The sequence below is a fragment of the Thamnophis elegans genome, chromosome Z (assembly GCF_009769535.1).
Source record: "Thamnophis elegans isolate rThaEle1 chromosome Z, rThaEle1.pri, whole genome shotgun sequence".
Lineage (NCBI taxonomy): Eukaryota > Metazoa > Chordata > Lepidosauria > Squamata > Colubridae > Thamnophis > Thamnophis elegans.
In genome coordinates this window covers 87558513-87580371 of record NC_045558.1, presented here as the reverse complement: position 1 = coordinate 87580371, position 21859 = coordinate 87558513, and the positions used below count along the sequence as shown (strand labels likewise).

The window sequence follows — 21859 nt, the reverse complement described above, 5'->3', positions numbered from 1 at the left end:
CTGACCTTGCTATTTTTAAGCCCCTCCCTTCTCTTCTAGTCATGTGATTTAAAATGGAGCAGGCTTGGAAAGAATTTTGGAAGCCAGATTGCCATTAGCCTAATTTTTGGGAAAAGTAAAATAAAAAGATAATGCTTTATTATAGCATTGTGTATATCGGGTTTTGTGAAAAGTCATTATCTTGCTATTTGGGAGAGTGTATATTCTGGTTTAAAGTTTTGTGTTGATCAGGAAAGCAGAACACGGCTTAATTTTAAGAAAGTTACCAGTTTTTTAAAACAATTTTTTATTGTATAAGCTATTTCTCTTTATGTGGAAAATAGTTGCAAGCATTTAGAAGCATTTTTTTCTTTTTGCCTTTAAAACATGTTCATAATTTCTGGATTCCCATGGAAAGATTAGAAAATAGGTTATGATGTTGACTATCTAATAAAGAAGGTACAAGTGCTTGGAAAAATATGTTGGTATTCTTTAGCTTTAATGTGTAGAGATTATAGCCATCCTTTTAATATATCTTGATCACCAATATTCCACAATAAAGCTACAGGTAATCCCCCACTTACAATAATGGAACCACCACTAATCACATGTTGTGACAGTCATTAAGGGAGCCCCATGATTGCCTTAACAAACCCAATCCCTGCTCTTCTCATTGGTCATCAAATGAACGAAGGGGTGTTTCAGTGGCGGGGAAGGTACTGGGATACTTACTGCAGGCCAAGCCTGCATTGCAGCACCTCTCCAGCTCCCATATGGCCTGCCCTGAGTACTATCCTACTCTGAAAAAGCCCATGCTGTGCTTTCCATCCTGCTGGGACAGCACTCTTCTCATAGTTTGTCTCACCATGTGGACTTCCTATATTGAGACTACAATCTCCTAATATGCAGGGAAGCTGAGAGGCCAACAAACCAGCTTTCCTTCTCAAATGTAATGTCCAGAATGCAATTCATAATGGCAGGAAGACTTGCCAACACCCAAATTTTGTTCACATGACACAGGACTGCTGCAGTGCCTGTAACTTTGGGCAGGGGTTGTAAGTCGCTCTGTTTAGCACCATTATTCAAACAGTTAAATCAAGGACTACCTCTAAATAATTGCTATTTATTCCTTAATATATATTCTTAAGAGACAACCACAGGAAAGAAAATAATGGCTCTGGCTAGTTTCTTTATCCATTGTTTGGTAGACTGTCAGTAGGAATAGTGCGCCAGGTATCATCCAGATGAAGAAAAGGGGCATGAAGAGTAAAACTTTTCAGCTTTCTTTGCAACAAAGCTGGTTTTTTTTTTTTTTACACAGGAGACAAGGAGACATTTTGTATAAAAAGTATTTAATTAGAACAGATGTGGAAAACAAAGAATTCCTCTGAATAGAAGACATAATTATCAGCTCCTTAGGAGCAAACAGTATCACTATTATTCTTTTCAAATGACCAGAATATATGCTGATCCAAAACATTTGCCAGGATACCTAGGAGTCAACTCAAAATTCTACCACTGGCATTTTGGGGAATATTTCCCTGTTCATGTGATTTCTGGGAGTTCTTGATGTTGAACATGCTTGTCTGTTGATGCTGCAGAACTGTTCATCTGAAAAAAGAAAACAACAGGTCTTTGGTGTCAGATAAACACTAAGGTCCTCCCGGCATATAACTGCCTTCCAAATACTTTCTGCTTCTTGAACAACCCCAAAACAAAGAGAAAATTAAAGAAGGGTTTGGTATATATCCTTCCAGTCAGAAAAGCTGGAGAAATGCTAAGGACACAGAACATATAGAAATGTTCTGAATACCACAACTGTCTGTGGAACTTAGCTTGCTTCAATCAACCTGCATGCATAGCTAATCAGCAACCTAGTAAGAATATGTTTTTTGTTCAAATTTGTCAAAGTTGGGTAAAACCAACTTGGTTTTTTGCCATATTAAACAAACTACATGGGGTTTATAGATATATACACTGAGTTCAAGCAACCATGTTCTTACACTTTTATGTTAAACTTAACATGCATTAATCAAATGTCACACACTAATACAGCTGGACTTAGAATGGTACAGGAGTGCAGAGCTTTCTGTCAACACCCCTGCATTTGTTATTGACCCCTTTTCTCATACTGAACAGACTTTCATCTTGATGTACAGATGTACAGACTGTTAACAAAGTATTAGCATATTTTTTTTAAAAAAGTTAGACTAGGACAAATAATGTGTACACCTACATTTATTCATCTGTATCAAATTTCTGTAATAGTCTCAATATACAGCAAGGATATGATTGTAACTACTTACCGAGAGCAGCACTTCAGTTATAGATTGGCATTATTTCAAAATCAAATAAGCTTTTTTGACTTTCCCTGCTGGGTTACTGTACATAGTGTGAATGACAGGAATTTCATCACTTAAGCAATATGGGCCTATTATATTTTGGAATATTATGCAGCTCACCTGAAAGTCCTAAAGGTTAGCATTCCCCTGGGAGTAGAACAAGTTGACTCAGGGGTTGGGGAAAAAGATACATTGGCTAACTATGTATAAAGGTGGAGGAACAGTGAATGTTTGCAGCAATACATTAATTAAAGCAAAACTCAACCATCAAAGATATTAAAATGAAATCAACTATCTAAATTGCCTCTGGACAATTCTCATATGCATCAACTATTCTTAATAGAAAGAAGAATAATTCTTAGTCCTAATTAAGATCCTAACCAGACTCCTAAAATATTTCCATGTGCCCTTTCACATAAGTGGCTTTGTCCAAATTGGTACCAATCTATTTTCATATTCTCCAGATGGAGTAACTCACCTGAGAATACCCTGGAAAGGGCAGAGCTAATCACTTTCCAGACTTGTTCAGAGAAGCTTCCATGACCTTCAGTTGTCCCATACTTCATTTCTTCTGATTGTTCATGATGGCCCATATCAGAAAAATAGCCTTCAGGGTACCACTGCGTAGATGTTCTTGCTTCTCTACTTACTGCTTGGCCAAAGAAGATCCGAAGTCCAACAGACAGTGCCCTAACAAAAAAGATCCTGGAGATAGGTAATAGTATATAGTTATAGGATGCGAAGGTATCATAAGAATAAATCAGGTTAATACAAAAAAGCTGGTTGAAGCAGAGGCATAGCAAAGTTCTGAATGTATCCTTAAAGATAGAAGATACTACTACTGGTAGACAGTTTATATGGCTGAAACAACAAACCGGCAGAAAATGCATGTTAATTTTGGAATAAATTTCTCCACTTTGGGCTTTACCTCTCATGACCTTATCTCCAGCAGTAAAAAACAGTGCACACTGCTGGCTGTTGCAAAGGATTTAACTCACATTGAAAAACCATAGTTTCTTAAGTTTCCACTATAATGCCTGCCCACCATAACTAGAATGCCTGCCTACCATAGCTACACCTTTAGGTAAGAAATTGGGGTAGGGATAGAAATCTCCTTAGTTTGAGTGACTATTTCCTAATATTTCCAAGTTAACAATATGGATTTCTGACTTATAGAATGCACTGTTTCCAAATTGCAGCTTTAAAGTCTTGCAAACTTGAATGTTTATTTTGCTTAGTTTTGTCCCGACTTGACAAAGGGAGGCTTCTCCCTTGCAAAAGCATACTACAAGAGCCATAGTGGCACAGTGGAGTACTGCAGGTACACAATGCAGTACTGCAGGTTACTTCTGCTGGCTGCCTGCAATTTGGCAGTTTGAATATCACCAGCCTCAGGGTTGATTCAGCTTTCCATCCTTTCGAGTAGTGGTGGGTTTCCATTTTTTTTTACTACCTGTTTGCTCTTGCACATGCGCAACGCTTCTTCGCATGCACAGAAGTGTTTGGGCGGAGCCTCCCAACACTGCCACTACCAGTTTGCCCGATCCAGGCCAAACCAAGAGCAACCCATCTCTGCTTCCGAGGAAGGTAAAATGGTTGGTTGCAGATTGTTGGGGGTAATATGCTGACTCTGTAAACCACTTAGAGAGGTCTGTAAAACACTGTGAAGCGCTATATAAGTCTACGTGCTATTGCTACTCTTATTTATGTATTCCTTCATCTATTTTATACAACTATCTCTCAATACATTATCTGTTGCCCAATAATTCTTAAAAACAAAATACAATATAAAAATGATAAATAAAAACCTACACAAGATCTGCAACCAAACTGTAAAAAGCTTCCCTTCCTGGATCCCTTATGTATGGGACCCAGATCACACCTCTTCTGAAGAATCTTATGGGATTGGTGGATGTAATTGGGAATAGGTGGTCCCTCATATAAGCCAGTCTGATGGCATAATGGTTGCTGCAGCCAGATAGGCTCTAGATTTTGATTTCCCCCCCCCCATCAAGATTATAAACACAGTCAACCCTTGATCCCTTCTTTCAATTTAGCTATAACTGACACACATATTTTTTAATGGGAATTTTTTTTCCATACCTGATAAAACTATTTAATACATTCTTTGAACAGGGTTGCTTATGCTGCCAGTTCTCCATGTGGAAAATAAGTAAGTTGGGGATTCAGGTCACACCCAAATGCAACATCAGTTCTTGAGTCACCTGGGATAAGGTGACAAAGGGGGGGAATGACAAAAGGCCTAGTAATGTCCAGTAGGAAAGTACTCAATGCTGCAAACGTCATGTGTCAAACATGCTGAAGAAAGATAAACGGGATAAGGGGAGGAAGAAACTGATTTAGCAATTTATATGGAGAATAAGAAGCCAAATGTAATTGTTCTACCAGACTACATAGTTAAATGATTCTATATAAGACTAACTCTTCACTGTTGGTAAGAAACTAGAGTTGTAGAACTTGCTATTTCTAAGAGGAGGTAGAAGTTATATTACTAGTATCAGACCCTTTTTTGCATCCCACCAATTAAGCAATCTTCTCACCTTCTGGGCTGTAGCATTAGATGTGATGGTCACATAACAGGTAGTAGTGCCAGAACAATGCGTGGACTGTGGGATTTCCTGGCTTCCTATTAGTGTCGCAATCTCATCCAAGGAGGGCACACACTCCTGCCCTTTGCTTTTGTGCAGGGCTTGTGTGATTAAATGTCCATAGTGGGTCACCGGTGATCTTGGAAACATTTTCTCCACCCTATTAGGTCGGGGAAGATATGATATTAAGTGAGTGATTCCATTAAGTTTCTTTAATAAGAATACTGCACTGACTTCCCTCCAGGATGGCATGCTGGGTGGTGGTGGTGGGGATTTGCTTCTCCTGCCAATAAGCCACCGATTTTGCTGCCAAAGCAGGTACCTTGACTGCCAGATCATATGGGAACAGCTAGGAATGATCTAAGATCAATCTTGGATGACCATGGACTCTCTTGGGAAGAGGAATCCCGGAGATTGCAATTCCTAGTAGGGGCAGTTGCAGAGTTCTGCTTTTCATCTTTCTTTTAGCTATTTGCTTTTTAAGCACACCTTTTAACAGCACATTTCAAAGTGTTATTGTTTTCTTATTTTTCAAAGTTAATTGACTGGTTGAAGGCTGATTTATTTTTAATCGTCTGCTGGATTTTAATGTTAAATTTCCTTCCTTGCTTTACTGTTTTTGATTTCTACTCTGAGCTACTTTGGCTTTTATTATGAACCTAACTGACAACTTTCTGAGTAAACCGACCAGATTGGATTCACATCTATATGGGATTTTGCTACAGATTTTTTTTCTTTTTAAATTTATGATGGAACTTTTCCTTTTCTTTTTTTTTTCTTCAATGTTCTGTTTTGTTGCAGAAAATTTATCCTTTTTGTTTTTGAAAGAATTTGTTTTCTGCTGTTGTATAAGTTCAAATACAAGAGAATCTGCCTTATATTAAAAATGCAAATAATGCACCAAGTTAAAGATAAAGCCTGATGGGCCATCTTCACAGAAAAAAAAAGTTTTTTTAACCTACAACTTCAAAACCTTTGGTTAAAAGCTTAATAAAATTACCTGCAATTAAATAAACCTAAAGAGAATACCCTTCCAAGCCAGACAAACAAATGGATGGACTAGAATCTAAGTTTATGCTGACAGATCTGAAGAAGGAGCAGTTTGGCTGGAAAGCAGGAGGCCTGTTGCAGAAATTTGAAGATCATCTGGATTTTACAGATTTACAATTGGCAAATTTGATGACTGAATCAACTGGATTCTGTTAAGATGAATTTATCATATCATAGTGTTAAATAATTTGGATGAGATTTTTCTGGGAAGATGGATTGATTTTTGAAAATGGATTTATTATATCTAACCACACAAAAACTAATAAAAGGCTTTATACCTTGGTTCACAGTGAGACTGGTTCAACAATGGATGTGGTGGAAATATTTACAGCAGAGGTTTAGCTTATTGGAAAATAAGATATTATTGGGAAAACTTCCACTAAAAATCTTAAGGGAAAGTTTTATTATTAAGATATTTGATCCTGAGTACAATTACAGATTGTTAACAAAGGGCTTTGAAATTTAATTTTGCTGTTGATTTACCTGTTAACTATTTTGTTTTTACCTATAGTAAATAGATGTAGGAATTTTTTAGACTATGGGCCTGCTTCACGAGAGGGAAAAACTAGGGTTGTTGCAATATATTTGTCAGTAATCAGAGGGGATAATAATCATAAATTTTGTTTTTTGTCCCTTTTAATGCACATTTTTAATGTTCTGTCCATTTTGGGGTTTTTTTTGTCCCTTTTAATGCACATTTTTAATGTTCTGTCCATTTTGGGGTTTTTTTGGGGGTTGCTTGTTATTTTTTGGGAATTTGTATTTTAACTTTTTGAACAAAATTTTAAGAAATTCAAAAAATTACTAACGCATGAAATTGTTTGGAAGGTTTTAGGTGGAGAGTTTCAGGGTTTTAGAGGCTCCTGCTGGACTGAAGCTGTTTTTCAAATATTGTTCATTAAACATTCTGAATCAAACTGAAGAATAAAGAAATAGATATGTGAAGAATACTGCATCTAGAAAAAAAATCCTTCTAAAGGTCTGCTTTGCACATTGCTTAAATATGTCAAATGAATTATCTTTCTAATCCACTTCCTGCCTACTAGGCCATAAGCAGTCCTAATGGAAATGTATTGGCAAACTGGAACTATATTGTCTCTGAACACATTAAAAAGGGAGGGATCTTTATTCACACCCTTGTGAATAAGAGCTCCTGCATATAGAACAAGGAAGGATGTTGAACACAGACACTCCCCCGCCTCTTTCATTTCCCTCAGATTGGGTGAAATAGTTTTTGCCAGTTGGTCTGCATTCAGACCATAGTTTGTGACCAAAGGATTTCACTAAGAATGGGAACTCATGGCCATCCAACTGTGGCTGAACTACAGCTACCAGCAGCACCAACTAGCAAAGTGCTAATGATGAAGGATGCTAGGAGTTATAATTCCTCAACAGGTGGAATTCCCAAGTTTCCATTTCTGCATTAGGCATGTTTTACAATGTTTCCCATTTCCCTGGCTCACCGCTGCAGATGCAGATGCAAATAGCAGAGTATAGGCACAGAAGGTATAAACGTGTAGCTCATGCACACAAGCAGCTGCCAATAGCGCAAATCTTTGGGTGCCCCTGGATTAGGGGGCTCTGTTGTCTGTTTCACCAGTTGACAGAATATTTCATCCACCAGGGCTGGAAGGTCATGGCAAGTTTGCAGCACCCCCTGCATGAGAAGGATTGGATCTCGCAATTCTTCAAGCTGTTGTAGTGAATGGAAAAGTTTGACGGCTTCATCACGAAGTCCTGCATAGCCTTGGCCACCCTGAGCTGCGAAATTGGGCAAGGTTTGTGTGAGGAGAAGAAGATAAGAAAACAATATTTAAGATCTATTTAAGCCCTTGCTCTCATTTTCTCTGTAGGGAGAGAACTGGTATATTTCATGCACACAGTTTGTATTTAGGTCAAGTACTTTAAATATTGAGTATGGGATTTATTTTCATTTAAATTCAACACAGTTGATATAATAATTTTTTAAAATATTTAACAATGTTCCTTTTCTGGCATCTTAAATTTTAGTGGGTGGTGAGTTTTGGAGGGTCCCTCAAGGCCATGCTCCTGAAAAACCATAAGCAACACAACTTTAGCACATAGCAAATAATGAAGTCAATAAGTTAAGGATTCTGATTACTAGCCAAGAAACCCTACCCACCTGCATAAGGGAAGGGCAGAAGAGGTGCATAAATTGGGCCAGCTGTATAACATAGGATGGGATTATTGCGATAAATTTGATCCAAGATTTCTGGGCTGTTGTGGTTCTCCTGCAATAGAGAGAAGAAAATGTGGGGGGAAGAGAGAGATCTAATCTATATTTCTACTAATTAAGATTACTAAAATTAACACTAGGTTCTTTATGAACCTTCATCATTCTTAGAACTGGGGCCCAATCTCTGGAGTTGCCACATTCCAACATAGCACCTTCCTAAGCAGAACATGCTAAGATAGCTGTTATTTTTGTAAAGGGCATGACACTTCAGTAATTGCATTATCTGTGATGCAGAGGCTTCAAAAACCTTCCAATCTTCATCTGTATTTTATAATGGAAATCTTAGAAGGAATGCGTAATGCATATGTACAATAGAATGCGTAATGCATATGTACAATGGAGATGAATTGAAATTAAATAACAGAAATACAAGTAGTCCTCAGTTTATTCATTTAGTGACTATTCGAAGTTACAACAGAACTGAAAAAGTGATTTATGATTATTTTTCACATTTATGATCATTGAAGCAGCCTCATGGCCATGTGATCAAAATCCAGGAACTTGGTGACAGGTTCATATTTATGATACTTGCAGTGTCCCAAGGTCATGTGATCCCCTTTTCACAAACAAAGTTAATGCGGAAGCCAGATTGACTTAACAACCGTGTTACTAACGTAACAGCTGCAATGATTCACGGAACAGTGGTGGGAAGAAATGTTGCAAATGTTGTAAAATGGGGCAAAACTCACTTAGCAACTGTTGTGGTCATAAGTTGAGGACTATCTGTATCTTTACACTTACAAATAACTAACTGAAATTGAATTTAATGAATATTCATAGCACCTTTTTGAACAAGATCTGTTCACTGCCATGTGGTTTTAAAAAGTAAACATAAAAACATTTTGATGCACTTAAAATGACACTGAAATCAAAGTTACCAATTTAACCATAAAGAATTGAATTCTTGGCCCACTCAAAACATTGCATAGGATTATCTTTTTCTGTCCCCACTTCAAAGAAATATCGTTGCATGTTTCCCTTGCCTATTTCTGCCAAAATTCTCTCCCAGATCCCTATTGCTATTTAACCACGCCCCCACTCCTACTCCCAACGGCATGTCCTTGTGCTCATTTGGTTCCTCACCTCAATGTCACGCATGAGGAGCTGTGTGGGGGTTTGCAAAGGGGCCTTGCTGATGATAACCTTCTGCAAAGCACAAACCCAGTGTACAGCTTCATTTAAGTGTTCTGTATACAGTCGGTAGCAGTGCTTTCTGCCAAAAACTGTCACTGCCCAGTAGCCTGCAGGAACGGGAGAGAGAAGTACTCATATATAATTAACATGAAGATAATCATAGATAAGTATAAAGAATTTTGACCTACTTTCTTAAAATGTGTGGGTTATATTTTCACTTCGCAAAAAGGGGGTAAAAATTAAAAATACTTCTTAAATAAATCTATGGACTATGGATATGTTAGTGGCTGACCATAGCTTAGTAAGAACACTAAAAAAACAAGCCTTTGCTGAAATCATTCATTCCTGTTGCCACAAAGAAACTACAATGGTATTAAAGCTGAGCACAAAATAGTTTAACAATGCAAAAGCCGACAATCTTTACCTGTTTCCTTATAGGTTTGCTTGTCAGGCCAGAGCACAGAGCAGAGGCTGGTGAGAACAAGGGATCCAAGGCGTTGGGCACTCACATCACACCCGCTGTAGTAGTCCAGAGAATCCTCTGTCAACACAAACCAGTATTTGCGAGGACGCAGCCAGGGAGTTTTAATACCTCCTCGGACCTCTCTCTGCAGCCAACCTGGAAGATGGAAAAAAGCTGAGTCCCTTCAGCTTTAAAACCATTAGATTTTTTTTTTAATTTGAAAGGGCAGTGGAGGAGAGAAACAAATCTAAGCTCCCACCTTTCACAATAGCATCAGGTTCATGTTGCATCCTTCCACAGTTCTCTGAGATAAGACTGTGTGTCTCTTCAGTCACCGGCAAAGACCTGAAGAAAGCAAACAGAGAAGAAGCAACAGACATCAGCCAGACTTACACTAATACATATGAAAGGAGGCTAATTGATCTTTCCTTAAGAGTAGACCTATCTCTTTCACTCCCCCCACTCCTTGCTCCAAAAAAATCCAATTTGCTGGGATCCTGATGTTATCTATCTCACTCTATGGATTTTCATTGGATGGATCAGGAGCCTCCACTGATTACAGCCAGATTTTAAGCCATAACAGCAGCACTGTATTACCCAGTCACATACATATTGGGGTATAATTCCCAAGTCTCCCTCTTTTTTTATAAGGAAAAAGGAAGAATATTGCCCCCGCCCCCAAAATCCCTTTTCTTCCATAGTTCTGGGAAACTGGTCTGAGATTTTGCACTGTTAACCTCAGACTAAAAATAAGCTGTTTATACAGAAGAGCTGCCAAGAATTTGGGAAACGAAGGAGCTCAGCTGAGGAAAGGATGCTGGCTGGATTGCCTGAGATGAGCGGGGAAGAGATACAGAGAGAGGTCTTGGCATTTGCGCATCGGAGAAAGTGGGGGGGAGAAGAAAGAGAAAAGAATGCCTCCTTCTCCTTCTCCTCTCTATTCATGATTCTTTATAGCAAATTCCAGATAGTCCAACCCCACAAATTACTGCAGATAAGCAAATTCGCCTCTGCAGGTGTTCGTGGCATTATCGACTATTTTTCTATTTCTATTACCACAATTACCTAAATGTCCTAGTATCACAATTAGGCTTTGCAGCTCAAGTAATAATTAAGTACATTCCCAGGTTCTTCTTATGTCCTTCCCTCTCACATCCCCCTGCTTCTATCCTGCTCCCCCTGTCCCTTTCTCCCAGCAACCTCCTGGAGCAGAATTCTAGTGGCCTCAGCCTCACAAAAGAAACTTCTGTTTCCCTCTCCTTTTTCCCAGACCCACCTTGGCAACAGATAAGAAGCAAGAATCACTCGCCCAAATAGTTACTTCCTGCCTGGCTATGCCTGATCCCAGCTGGGAACTATTAGCTCTGAAGCAGAGTGGGAGATGTGTGGGTCACCAGGCAGAATTCTTTCCATGGATTTTTTGGCTTTCCAGCCGAGAATAAACGGAAAACATTAGGACGGAACAGAGCAGATGCACTTGGAAGGTATTAATTTGGTCTTAGGGGAGACTTGGGAATTATACCCAATACTAGGGTTGTACCCTAAAGTGCGAAGTAATCATGAACATTATGCTTTTTATTTCTTTCTCCTCTTTTTGCTTCTCAGTTTAACAAAGTGTCAGCTGGAAGCCTGAAGATGAAACCTTTCTCAAGAGGAAAACCATAGGGAAAGGAGGGATATGAAGTTTCTGGTCTGCAATAGGGGAAGTTTTAAAGGGGAAGTTTAATATTTTAGAATGTTAAGAATCTCCCTTTCTTTTAGGAGAACAATAGCCAGAAATATGACTCTGGCTAACATGTAGCATTCTTCCCCAAAAGCACAGCATCTCCCCCACTGCAATGCCAGTTTCCCACTGCCTCTTATACAACTCTTTTATGCTCACCTTTCAGAGCAACTGCTAGCACGACTGGGTTGAGTGAGGTTCACTTGCAAGGTAGAGTCCTGGGAAAAATGGGGTGAATAGAGAGAGGGAAAGAGAAAAAAGAAGAATGTCATCAGGATTCATTCAGAGGCATGAGAGTTAGATTTAAGAAAAATGAGAGCAGAAAACACCTTGGAAGACTTAGAAATTAGAATTCCAAGATAGATACTACGCTATCCTGTAATTTCATCCTTTATGTATTCAAAAGTAAGAGGTTAAACAGAAAATGAGAACACATAAATAACATTCATACAGGCATGACGCCTCCCAACCCTACAAGGAAGTAAATTATTAATTTGCACCTTTCCAGGCTGCCTAGCCTGCACTATTGCCCCTCCCAAGCCAGAGCCTGGCTAATCAACCTTCTCACATCCTGCAAGCTGCAGCAGCTGAACAAGTTCCTGTATCCTCAGCCGACCTCAGTGTTGGGCTGCAGACTCTTCAGAATTGCACAAGCACTCTATTGGGTAAGACAACCAAAAAAAAAATAAAAAAATCCTATTGTAGCCAAAGCTCCCTTCCCCTGCAAAGGGAGGGTGGGGGAAGCAGACAAGTCCTAACAGAAGACAGGAAACTATAGTCTCAGGCAACTAATTCATGCAAATTCCCTAATGTTGGCAAAAATTGTAAGCAAGTTTGAGATTCAGTTGTGATAGTTTGGTGGAACTATGGGATCTAAAACTTCATACACTTTGTACACAGTCCCCACAAAGGTGCCCCAAATAAAAAAAAATGATGCTGGATTTGTTGTAAGCTGCAGGGAGGGGAAGAGAGAGAGAGGGAGGAAGGAAGGGAGAGAGAGAATGAGAGAAGGGGGGGGGAGAGAGAGAGACTATATATAAAGTCAAACTGGATGGCGAAAAGTAGGGGGCTACTGCAACAGGTATCGAGTAATGGACAGGACACCAACTGTCCTGTGCCATTTTAACACCTGTTGTAACTTGGCCCAAGTTGGCATAGATCATCATAATCCTGTAAGGCAAGGAGACTAGCAACCATCAACAGAGCATGGAAAGATTAAGCAACATCAGAACTGAAAAAAATAAAAATATTTAGGAAACAATTGCAAAAATTAATTTCTCCCTCATAACTCATTTCTAAAAATTGCACCAAGATATGGATGGATTATAAACTATAAAATATGGTTTAAATTATGTCTGAGGCACTTAGTAAAGACTATAAAGCATTTTATACTCTTAAATGATGTTTTTGGTTGAAACTTAGTTTTTTGCAGTTATATAGTGCTTTTCACATTTCTCCGCCACAATTCTCATGTTTCAGTTCCCCAGAACACCGAGACACCATAGAGCTTGCGACTGTTAATGCCATCTAACTGATTTTCAATATTTTCATTCTGGATGAGAAAGAATGGCATGCATTACTATTGACAATTACATGCACATGTAGGGAAGGAAAGTAGGGGAAAAATAGTGAGGATGAATAGAAAGATGCACTTTTGAAAACAGGCATGATGTAAGTGTCCTTATTATCATGAGCGAAAAAGACACTGAAAAAAGCAAAGCACATCCAAACATTCATGGATTAACAAGGCTACCTTTGTTTGAATTAATTACTGAATTTGTAATTTGTAAGTGGACCAAAACAAATCTGACATTTCAGTAATGCTGAATATGTACAACTTTACAATTCTTCACTTTTATAACAGTGAATCAAAATCAAGAGTATAGCATTGTATCCTATTAAAATTTGGTATCTCTAAAAAAAAGCCAGAAATGTACAGTAACTTATCTGGAATTTAATTCCCATCAATTAAGAAGAGAAATATGAAACTTTAAATCTTTAGGACGTTCTACTGATTTTCATTAAAACAATGAATGATATGGATCATACCTCTGAGATACTCAGAGAATGACACAATGTGTGGCAGGAAAAGAGTGGATGAGGAAAAATCTGATTGCTTGCTGAGCAGTTTTCTCATCCTTGCCACTGCCATTATTTGATTGCAACTCTTTCTCTATGTGTGGTTTTCTCAACAATACTGAAAATAAATAGATAAAGCTCATGCCCATTGGTAAAACAGCCATTGCTCAGTTCTTACCTAAATGAAGATACCTGCCTGACAAAAGTATATTTATTGTTTGGGGCTGTCGCCTGCACAAGCTGCCAACTCAGATATACAATACACATTTTCTCAGGCTCTGACATACAATCCACCTTTCAAGGCATGACTCTTGGTTGCATACAGATTATAAATAAAATAAATATCATCATGTCCAGCCTGACATAGACAAATGGCTGATGTTACACATTCAGCTTCCTTATTTGTACTGGGGACATCAGGCTTGACATAGTATTGCACCAAAAAATAGCTAGAAAAGGAGAGAATGTGCAATTTATAACAATCCAGTACCATCTGATGGTCCACTGGGAGCCCTTTATTTTCTTTGTAACTTTTAAATTGGTGACCACAGCATTGATACCCGAACAGCTGTTATTTATCTTTAACAGCAATGAATAGTTGCATTTTTATATTTGAAGTTAAAGAGAGTGTGCATGTTATATTTTTAATATTTTTTTTTTAAAAAGTTAAATTTGATTTTGTTTGTATTTAATGGGATTGGTCTCAAGGAAGGAAAAAGGGGACGAATCTTTTTTACACACAAACCTCTAGGTTACATGGCCAGGAGGTTATGAAATCATGCTGCTTTCTTGTATTTTTATCATTAACTCGCCAGAAAGTCAGCACTGATTATGAGAGCCCTACTTCTCTCCTACAACAAAGGTAGGAGGTGACATAACAGGTGAAGTTCCAGAGACAAAGAAGTGACAACAGGAGCTGACAAGCTGCTATAGGAGATGTGGAGACAAAAAGGCTTAAGAGAAAGAAACGCCTCATCACAGGCTTAGCCATTCTATTACAGTTGCGAATTCTGATTTATAAAATTCAGAGCAGCTTATCCAAATTCCCATGGCAAAGGGTTTTAGTGAACCAGGGTAGAAAATTGATTATCGGTAATAAAAACTTACGGTGTAAAAATGTTTATTTTTAAAATACCTTAACTTCTCTTGAACTTCTCTTTTCAACAGGACTTCTGTTGAAAAACTAGTCAATCATAGGATTTTTTTAAAAAATGAGCAGGAAATTAAAATAGACATCATTCGGCCTCAAATCAATATTCTCCTTATTTGGAATTTTTACACAGGAAAAGTGGAACGAAAATAGTGCATTTAAATTTAAGTAAAGACTGTATGTGGAATACTGAGATGAATGTACTTTTTTTAAAAAAAAATCAGTAGTGAGCAAAACTATCAATAAATATAGAACAAGGAGATCAAGTGGGAGAGTTGCTCCTGAGTCTAGATAAAGGCTACATTTACATAATTGTATGCAATACCACAACACTAATTTTGTTTGGTAGAATTGTCAAGTAGAATTCTATGGGATGTAAAATCCAAGAACTTCTATTTATCACGGGGGGAAAAATCCTCCAATTATATCACGTAGCTAGAACATAAAATTTAAGTAAAAATGACTGAAAACCTCAAATGTTAACGATTTATAGAGTATTGCCTTTCTACAATGGAAACAATGGCAGGAAGAAATTTTCCAAGGGTACAATAGCTTCCAAAGTACCAAAAAAAAAAAAAAAAAAAAAAAAAAAAAGCTGCCCTTTTAAGCAATTAGTATTGGTTGAAATAGCATATACACGTCAATGTATTTCCAAGTTTCTGTTTTCTGATTAAGAATCTTTGTTTCCATTTGCTCCATCTTTCAGTTCTGCTTTCTGCTCCCCACCCCCCAAATGTGGGGTTTGAGCCAATGATCTATCCTATCTCAAGCATGGCAGATGCCCTCTGAGTGGACAATAGTTCAGCATGCCTAGTTGACAACCACTGCATACTGTATATACTCGAGTATAAGCCTAGTTTTTCAGCCCACTTTTTGGGCTGAAAAAAGCCGCCTCGGCTTATACTCGAGTCAGTGAAAAATTTGCCCGAAATGGAGGAGAAAAAGGGGTGGGGCCATGCCGCTGGGTGACACTCGTGAATGGCCCAGTGCCCCTGTGAGTTTCCCCTCCCTCTGTGTCAGTTTGCCGCGCAGCGCGCACCGCACCATCCCCCCTCCTCACGTTCTAATGTAATGCAGGGCTGTCTTACGATTCCCCTTCCTCCCCCTCCTGCCGCTCTGCAACGATGTCCCACCTCCTCCTTGTTATGGCAAGCAGCCACATAGCGATGTCCCACCTCCTCTGGTACAGTGATCCAATGATAGGAATCACTGTGCCGTGTGTCATAGGAGGCGGGACATCGCTCCCGCGGCTGCACGGGACATCATCATCACAGCGGGACATCAGCATCATGAGGTGAGTGAAGTATTTCATTAAATACACCGCTAGTTTACTGTTTTTCTTTGAAATAAATATTCAAAAACATTATTGGTATCTATTTTTATTTTTGAAATTTACCGGTAGCTGCTGCATTTCCCACCCTAGGCTTATACTCGAGTCAATAACTTTTCCAGTTTTTTGTGGTAAAATTAGGTGCCTCGGCTTATATTCGGGTCGGCCTATACTCGAGTATATACGGTAACTGATTTCAGTTTCTGATCTCAACCTGACAAGTGTCAAGTTCCCGTTTACAAGAAGATCCTAGTAGCTTCATGCAAAAATCATCCTCAGATAGCACAGTATGAGCATATAATTTAGAAGTCAAAAAAGATAACCGAGGGGTAGTTATAGAGGTTTATAAAATAAGCTTGCTACGGAGGAAGAAATATTCAGAATCTTTTTATTAACCTGGCAAAAGATTCAGAAGTAGCAAAAAAAGAGATTTTTGAATTATTGCATATTCAATTCAGCCTAGATGCACCAGAAGATGCAGTAGCTATGAATTTAAAATCAGATTTCTTTAATTTGGCATTTATCATACACTCTGGATCAGTGATGGCAAACCTTTTCGGCACCGAGTGTCCAAAACGGAATGCATGTGCGCACTCCGGAGCCCCAGAAACTCAAAGAGCAGAAGAGCAGTTGGCGATGGCGAGCATGCCCACAGAGAGGGCTTTGTGTGCCACCTTTGGCACGCATGCCATAGGTTCGCCATCACACCTCTAGATGCTATTCCTGTAATCCTCAGCCAGTCATTGATTTTAAAACAGAGCAATTTATGGGGGAACAAAGTCTTATCAGAGGGTCTTGGAGCGAAATCAAAATGGTAGTTTCAAAGGTAATCTTTTCCTTTCATATCAAGGAAGAATGAAAGAGGGCTGTTGATTCCCACAATTTTCTATTTGATCACTTGGAAATAGGAGGATGGATTGGGAGCTTATCTAGAATCACTCCTCGTTTTACCCCTGATATGGGCCTTGTCAAGATTCTCAATTCTCAGAATAATCCCATAGTTGTGGTGGGTATAGACTAGGTTTGGAACATTTGTTATCCTTTTCTTTTAATTGATTCCGTATGCTTCCCATATTCTCGCTCAGAAGGATTAAGCAGAAAATGCTCCTCGGCTTCTGCAAGACAATGTGTGGTTGAGGAAATGTTCCAAAAATAACTGGTACCGGAATACCCCACCAACCACTTGGCACTTCCCTGTAGCATACTTTTAGCACAGGGCCATCTTTGTCCCCCATCCCCAACTTGTCATCAAAATATAGTTTCATAATTTCTCTTAATTGATGATTGGGGAGTAAGGGGGAAAGTGAAAGGGGGCAACTCTGTTATGCAGCTAAATGTAGGGGGATAGGCTGGCCGGTCAAGGTTATTACCCACCAGGCAGATGATTCTCTGAAACTTTCCCACCGCACTCAAGACAGCGGTGGTAAGACCCCTCCTGAAGAAACCGTCTCTGGATCCAGCTGTTCTTAATAACTATCGTCCAGTCTCCAACCTCACCTTTGTAGGGAAGGTTGTTGAGAAGGTGGTGGCTCTCCAGCTTCAGCGTACCTTGGAGGAAGCTAACTATCTTGACCCCTTCCAGTCTGGCTTCAGACCCGGTTACAGCACAGAAACCGCTTTGGTCGCATTGACTGATGATCTCTGGAGAGCTAGGGATGGAGGCCATGCTTCCATCCTAGTTCTCCTGGACCTCTCAGCGGCTTTCGATACCATCGACCATGGTATCCTTCTGCGACGACTGCGGGAGACAGGGGTGGGCGGCACTGTCTTGCGGTGGTTCTCCTCCTATCTCTCGGACAGGTCGCAGTCGGTGTTGGTGGGGGGGCAGAGATCGTCCCTGAGACCCCTAACTTATGGGGTGCCACAGGGGTCGGTCTTATCCCCCCTACTATTTAACATTTACATGAAACCGCTGGGCGAGATCATCCGAAGGCACGGGATAAAATACCACCAATATGCGGACGATACACAGTTGTATCTGTCCGCCCCGTGCCAACTCAATGAAGCGGTGGACGTGATGAACCGGGGTCTGGAAGCCGTTAAAGACTGGATGAGAGCAAACAAGCTGATACTCAACCCAGACAAGACCGAGTGGCTGTTGTGTTTCCCTCCCAAAAATTTGACCAACATACCATCACTCAGGCTGGGGGGACAAAACTTACACCCCTCAGAAAGGGCCTGCAACTTGGGAGTCCTCCTGGGCCCACAGCTAACTTTTGACCACCATCTCTCAGCTGTGACCAGGGGGGCATTTGCCCAGGTTCGCCTGGTGCGCCAGTTGCGGCCCTACCTGAATCGGGAGGCCCTCACAACAGTCACTCGAGCCCTTGTGATCTCCAGGCTGGAATACTGTAATGTGCTCTACATGGGGCTGCCCTTGAAGAGCATCCGAAGACTTCAGCTAGTCCAGAATGCGGCCGCGCGAGTGATCGTGGGCGCACCACGGTTCGCCCACATAACACCGATCCTCCGTGAGCTGCACTGGCTACCTGTTGATCTCCGGGTGCACTTCAAGGTCCTTCTCACCACCTATAAAGCGCTCCATGGTAGTGGATCTGGCTATTTGAGAGACCGCCTTCTGCCAATTACCTCCCTGCGTTCCATCAGATCGCATAGAGTTGGCCTCCTCCGTATTCCATCCGCCAGTCAGTGCCGACTGGCGACTACTCGGAGGAGAGCCTTCTCTGTTGCAGCTCCGACACTATGGAACAATCTCCCCGTGGAGATTCGTACCCTCACCACCGTCCAGGCCTTCCGCACAGCCCTCAAGAACTGGCTAGCCCGTCAGGCCTGGGGATAATCTTATTTTTGCCCCTCCCGAATGCTGAGTGAATGTTGAGTTTTACTGTCTAATTTATTTTTGTGCACATTTCCTTTGTATTGTCCTACACTCCCCTTCCTTTTTGATTGTAAGCCGCCCTGAGTCCCCTCAGGGAAAAGGGCGGCCTATAAATGTCTAATAAATCCAAATCCAAAATCCAAAACCAGGTGGGTTTTTTTCCTCCGACTTTTGGGAATTCTAATAGCAGATTTGTAGAAAACAAAAGAACTCTAGGCTAGTTTCTTCTAGCAGCTATACTGAACTGCCTCAACATGTTATGTCTCGTTCATCTTGACGATCCTTTTTTTTAACCTAAGAAAGAAAGCTTGAGAGAGAAACTCCCGGAAAAGAAATGAATCCAGCACATCTGAGCTCTGAATTAAACTGAACTTTTTAAAGATCCCTTGGGGATTTAAAACTAGCCAGTCCTCCGGCCAGCCACCCACACCTCAATTTAGTTTTGTCAGAGAGGACAGCTTGGCCTTTTTACTGTGCCAAGAAGTGACGCCATGAAAAAGATTATCCAGACAAAGGAAATATTTCCTTGGGGACTGAAAATTTTCTGCCCTAGTATAGGCATCATCATGCCTTTAAAACATAGTTTCATTTGAACCAGAGCTCAGCAATCTGAACTTGATTGGAATGAGAAAGATTTAGATATGCTGTAAAGCCAATGTTAAGTAGGTAGAAAGTATCTATGAAAATCTAACTGTCTCTTGCAGTTGCCAAGAAAACCTGAATGTAATTTCTGGAAATACACAGTTATATGTTTTGTACTTGATTCCCAAAATCCAGTTTGGAGCAGAGGGCAAATATAACATCTGTTTGTAACTCTAGAAAAGAACTCTAGAAAAAGATGTGACTGCTTTAAAGAGCGCAAGAAATACTTGTTTGCATACCTATGCAGAAAGTTGGTAAATAAGAATGGAAGAAACAGTTCACCTTGCTAACTTGGCTACTTTTTTTGAAGGGAATGACCAGATTCAAATGGCGGTGGCAGAGGAATTTTCTTTCTGCTTCTTAAGGGGAAAAGAACAGCAGAACAAAATATGGGGTGAGAGACCTGAAGGCCCTACTGTGAACACTTTTGTAACATTTTGATGGGCTCTATATGTTAGTTGTTCATGCCAATCAACACACAGCCTTGTTCTCCATCACTCTTTGACTCTCTGTCGTAATTAAAAGGAAACAAGGAAGAAATTCCAAGCATCCAAGACAACAGCTTGTCCTATATAACTCATGGCACATGCATTGCATAAATATGAGGAAACATATTTTTTCTGCTCACCTAGGTCAGCATACCACTCCTGCAATTCGATTGAAAGGTGAAGAACATTTTGCTGTTGTAGATTTTGCTGTTGTAACAGCTTCAGTCAGCATAGTCCATTTTGATGTGTGATGGGAGTTACCATACAGCAACCCCTAGAAGCTCCCAGGTTCCCCACTTTGAGGTTAATTTGACTTATCTAGAGCAGTTTGAAAATGGAGAATGTACACACTTGTGGATAAATCCATTCATGGATAATCCAAACCTGATTTCAGCCCTTAAAATTCTCAATTTATCTGTTATATACATTAGAAGGAAATCAGTTAGCTACCGAAATATAATAGAATCCTTGTGGATTAACACTGAGAAAATCAATCAAATTAAAAGGGGGAAAAATAGGAGAATTAAACTAACAACAAAAGATAGAACTCCTCCACCAGAATAATATCATTTCTTCCAACAATGAATCTGAACATATAAACGTATCTTATTAATGACAGCTATACTGCAATGCCAGTAGCTTTGAAGGACACCAGACTAGAAAGGCAACATCAAGGCATGTTCCTTTGCAACTCTTTAAAATAAAGCAATCGAAGAAGAATGTTGGCCCACATTTAATCTGACTGATCCAGTCAGTGAGCACGTTCTAAATTGATACTTAGTGGTATCAGAAGACCTTCCAAACCGGAAAAATTTCCAATGACCACTTTACTCTCTTTTTATTATTGCATCGTTAGTATTTGCATAAGATCTTTTGAATCCCCAGCAGAGGGGTGTGGAACACATCGAGGCACGCATTTTCTTCCCAGACCACAAAAATCATAGTTTTTCCTTCTAGCTCTTGATAGAATTCCCAAAAGAATGGAACGAAGTTCTGATGTTCCTCCCGCCCGCGCACAGCTCACCTCATCGCCTTGCATGCGTAATTCAAAGGATTCTTCAACTTCTTCCTCTCCGGCCACCCCCTTGCTTGCCTCACAGTAGTCACGTCGCAGCAAGGTGAAACCTTGCCTGCAGCACAGCAGCCACCATAAGCCGCCGGGGAACGGCATCCGTAGCTTGGGTCTGCGCAGTAAAAGCAGGGCAGGAAGGAAGGAAGGAAAAGGAAGGAAGGATTGGGCTGGGTTGGTTGAGGCGCCCAGGGCGCGCTTAGGAGAGAGCTTAGAGAAAGCTTTTGGCGCCTTGAACTAGCCGTCTGCTCAGCTTGCTTAACCGGGCTCTTGCCCCGCCACCGCTCTCTCCGCCCAGTCCAGGAGCGGGGGAGGGGCACGGCAAGGCCCTGCCGGTTGCCCAAGAAAGTGCCACCCTTTCCGGGGGGGGGGGGGGGGGCGGCGGCGGCGGTATATTTCATCACGTGGGCTGGCTTGGCCGGGAAGGGACGGCCGGTCAGTCACTCCGGGAGCGTTCTCTTTCCTCGTTCCTTTGGCTGGAAACGAAGTTGTAGTTGGCTGCCAACATTGAAATGCTTCATGAAAAGCATAAAGTATGTTACCAAAAGCGTCACTGGAACAGGATGGTGTAGTATTTATTTCTCGGAGAATGGAAAGCTGAGGGCGGGAATGGGAACGGGTACCAAGAGATCTGAAACTTTGCAGGGCAGTAGGAAACCCGGGACAATAAAAGGCATCATTCTTAAATCACTGGGGCAGTCTTCA

General features: G+C 40.5%; 1 protein-coding gene across 2 annotated transcripts; it reads right to left on the bottom strand.

The window, feature by feature from the left end:
* Nucleotides 1–1314: 1314 nt before the first annotated feature.
* On the bottom strand, nucleotides 1315–21497 carry PLEKHH3 (pleckstrin homology, MyTH4 and FERM domain containing H3). Of its 2 annotated transcripts, XM_032237420.1 has the most exons (11): nucleotides 21110–21497; nucleotides 11717–11775; nucleotides 10094–10179; nucleotides 9796–9990; nucleotides 9321–9478; nucleotides 8124–8232; nucleotides 7444–7741; nucleotides 4883–5090; nucleotides 4425–4640; nucleotides 2800–3026; nucleotides 1315–1590 (listed from the first exon to the last, which is right to left on the bottom strand). In XM_032237420.1, the coding sequence occupies exons 1-9, from the start codon at nucleotides 21254–21256 to the stop codon at nucleotides 4632–4634; spliced, it is 1269 nt and encodes a 422-aa protein (XP_032093311.1). In that variant the 5' UTR covers nucleotides 21257–21497; the 3' UTR covers nucleotides 1315–1590; nucleotides 2800–3026; nucleotides 4425–4631. The 2 variants fall into 2 exon arrangements, with proteins under 2 accessions (XP_032093311.1, XP_032093310.1); XM_032237419.1 differs by lacking the exon at nucleotides 4425–4640.
* Nucleotides 21498–21859: the final 362 nt, after the last annotated feature.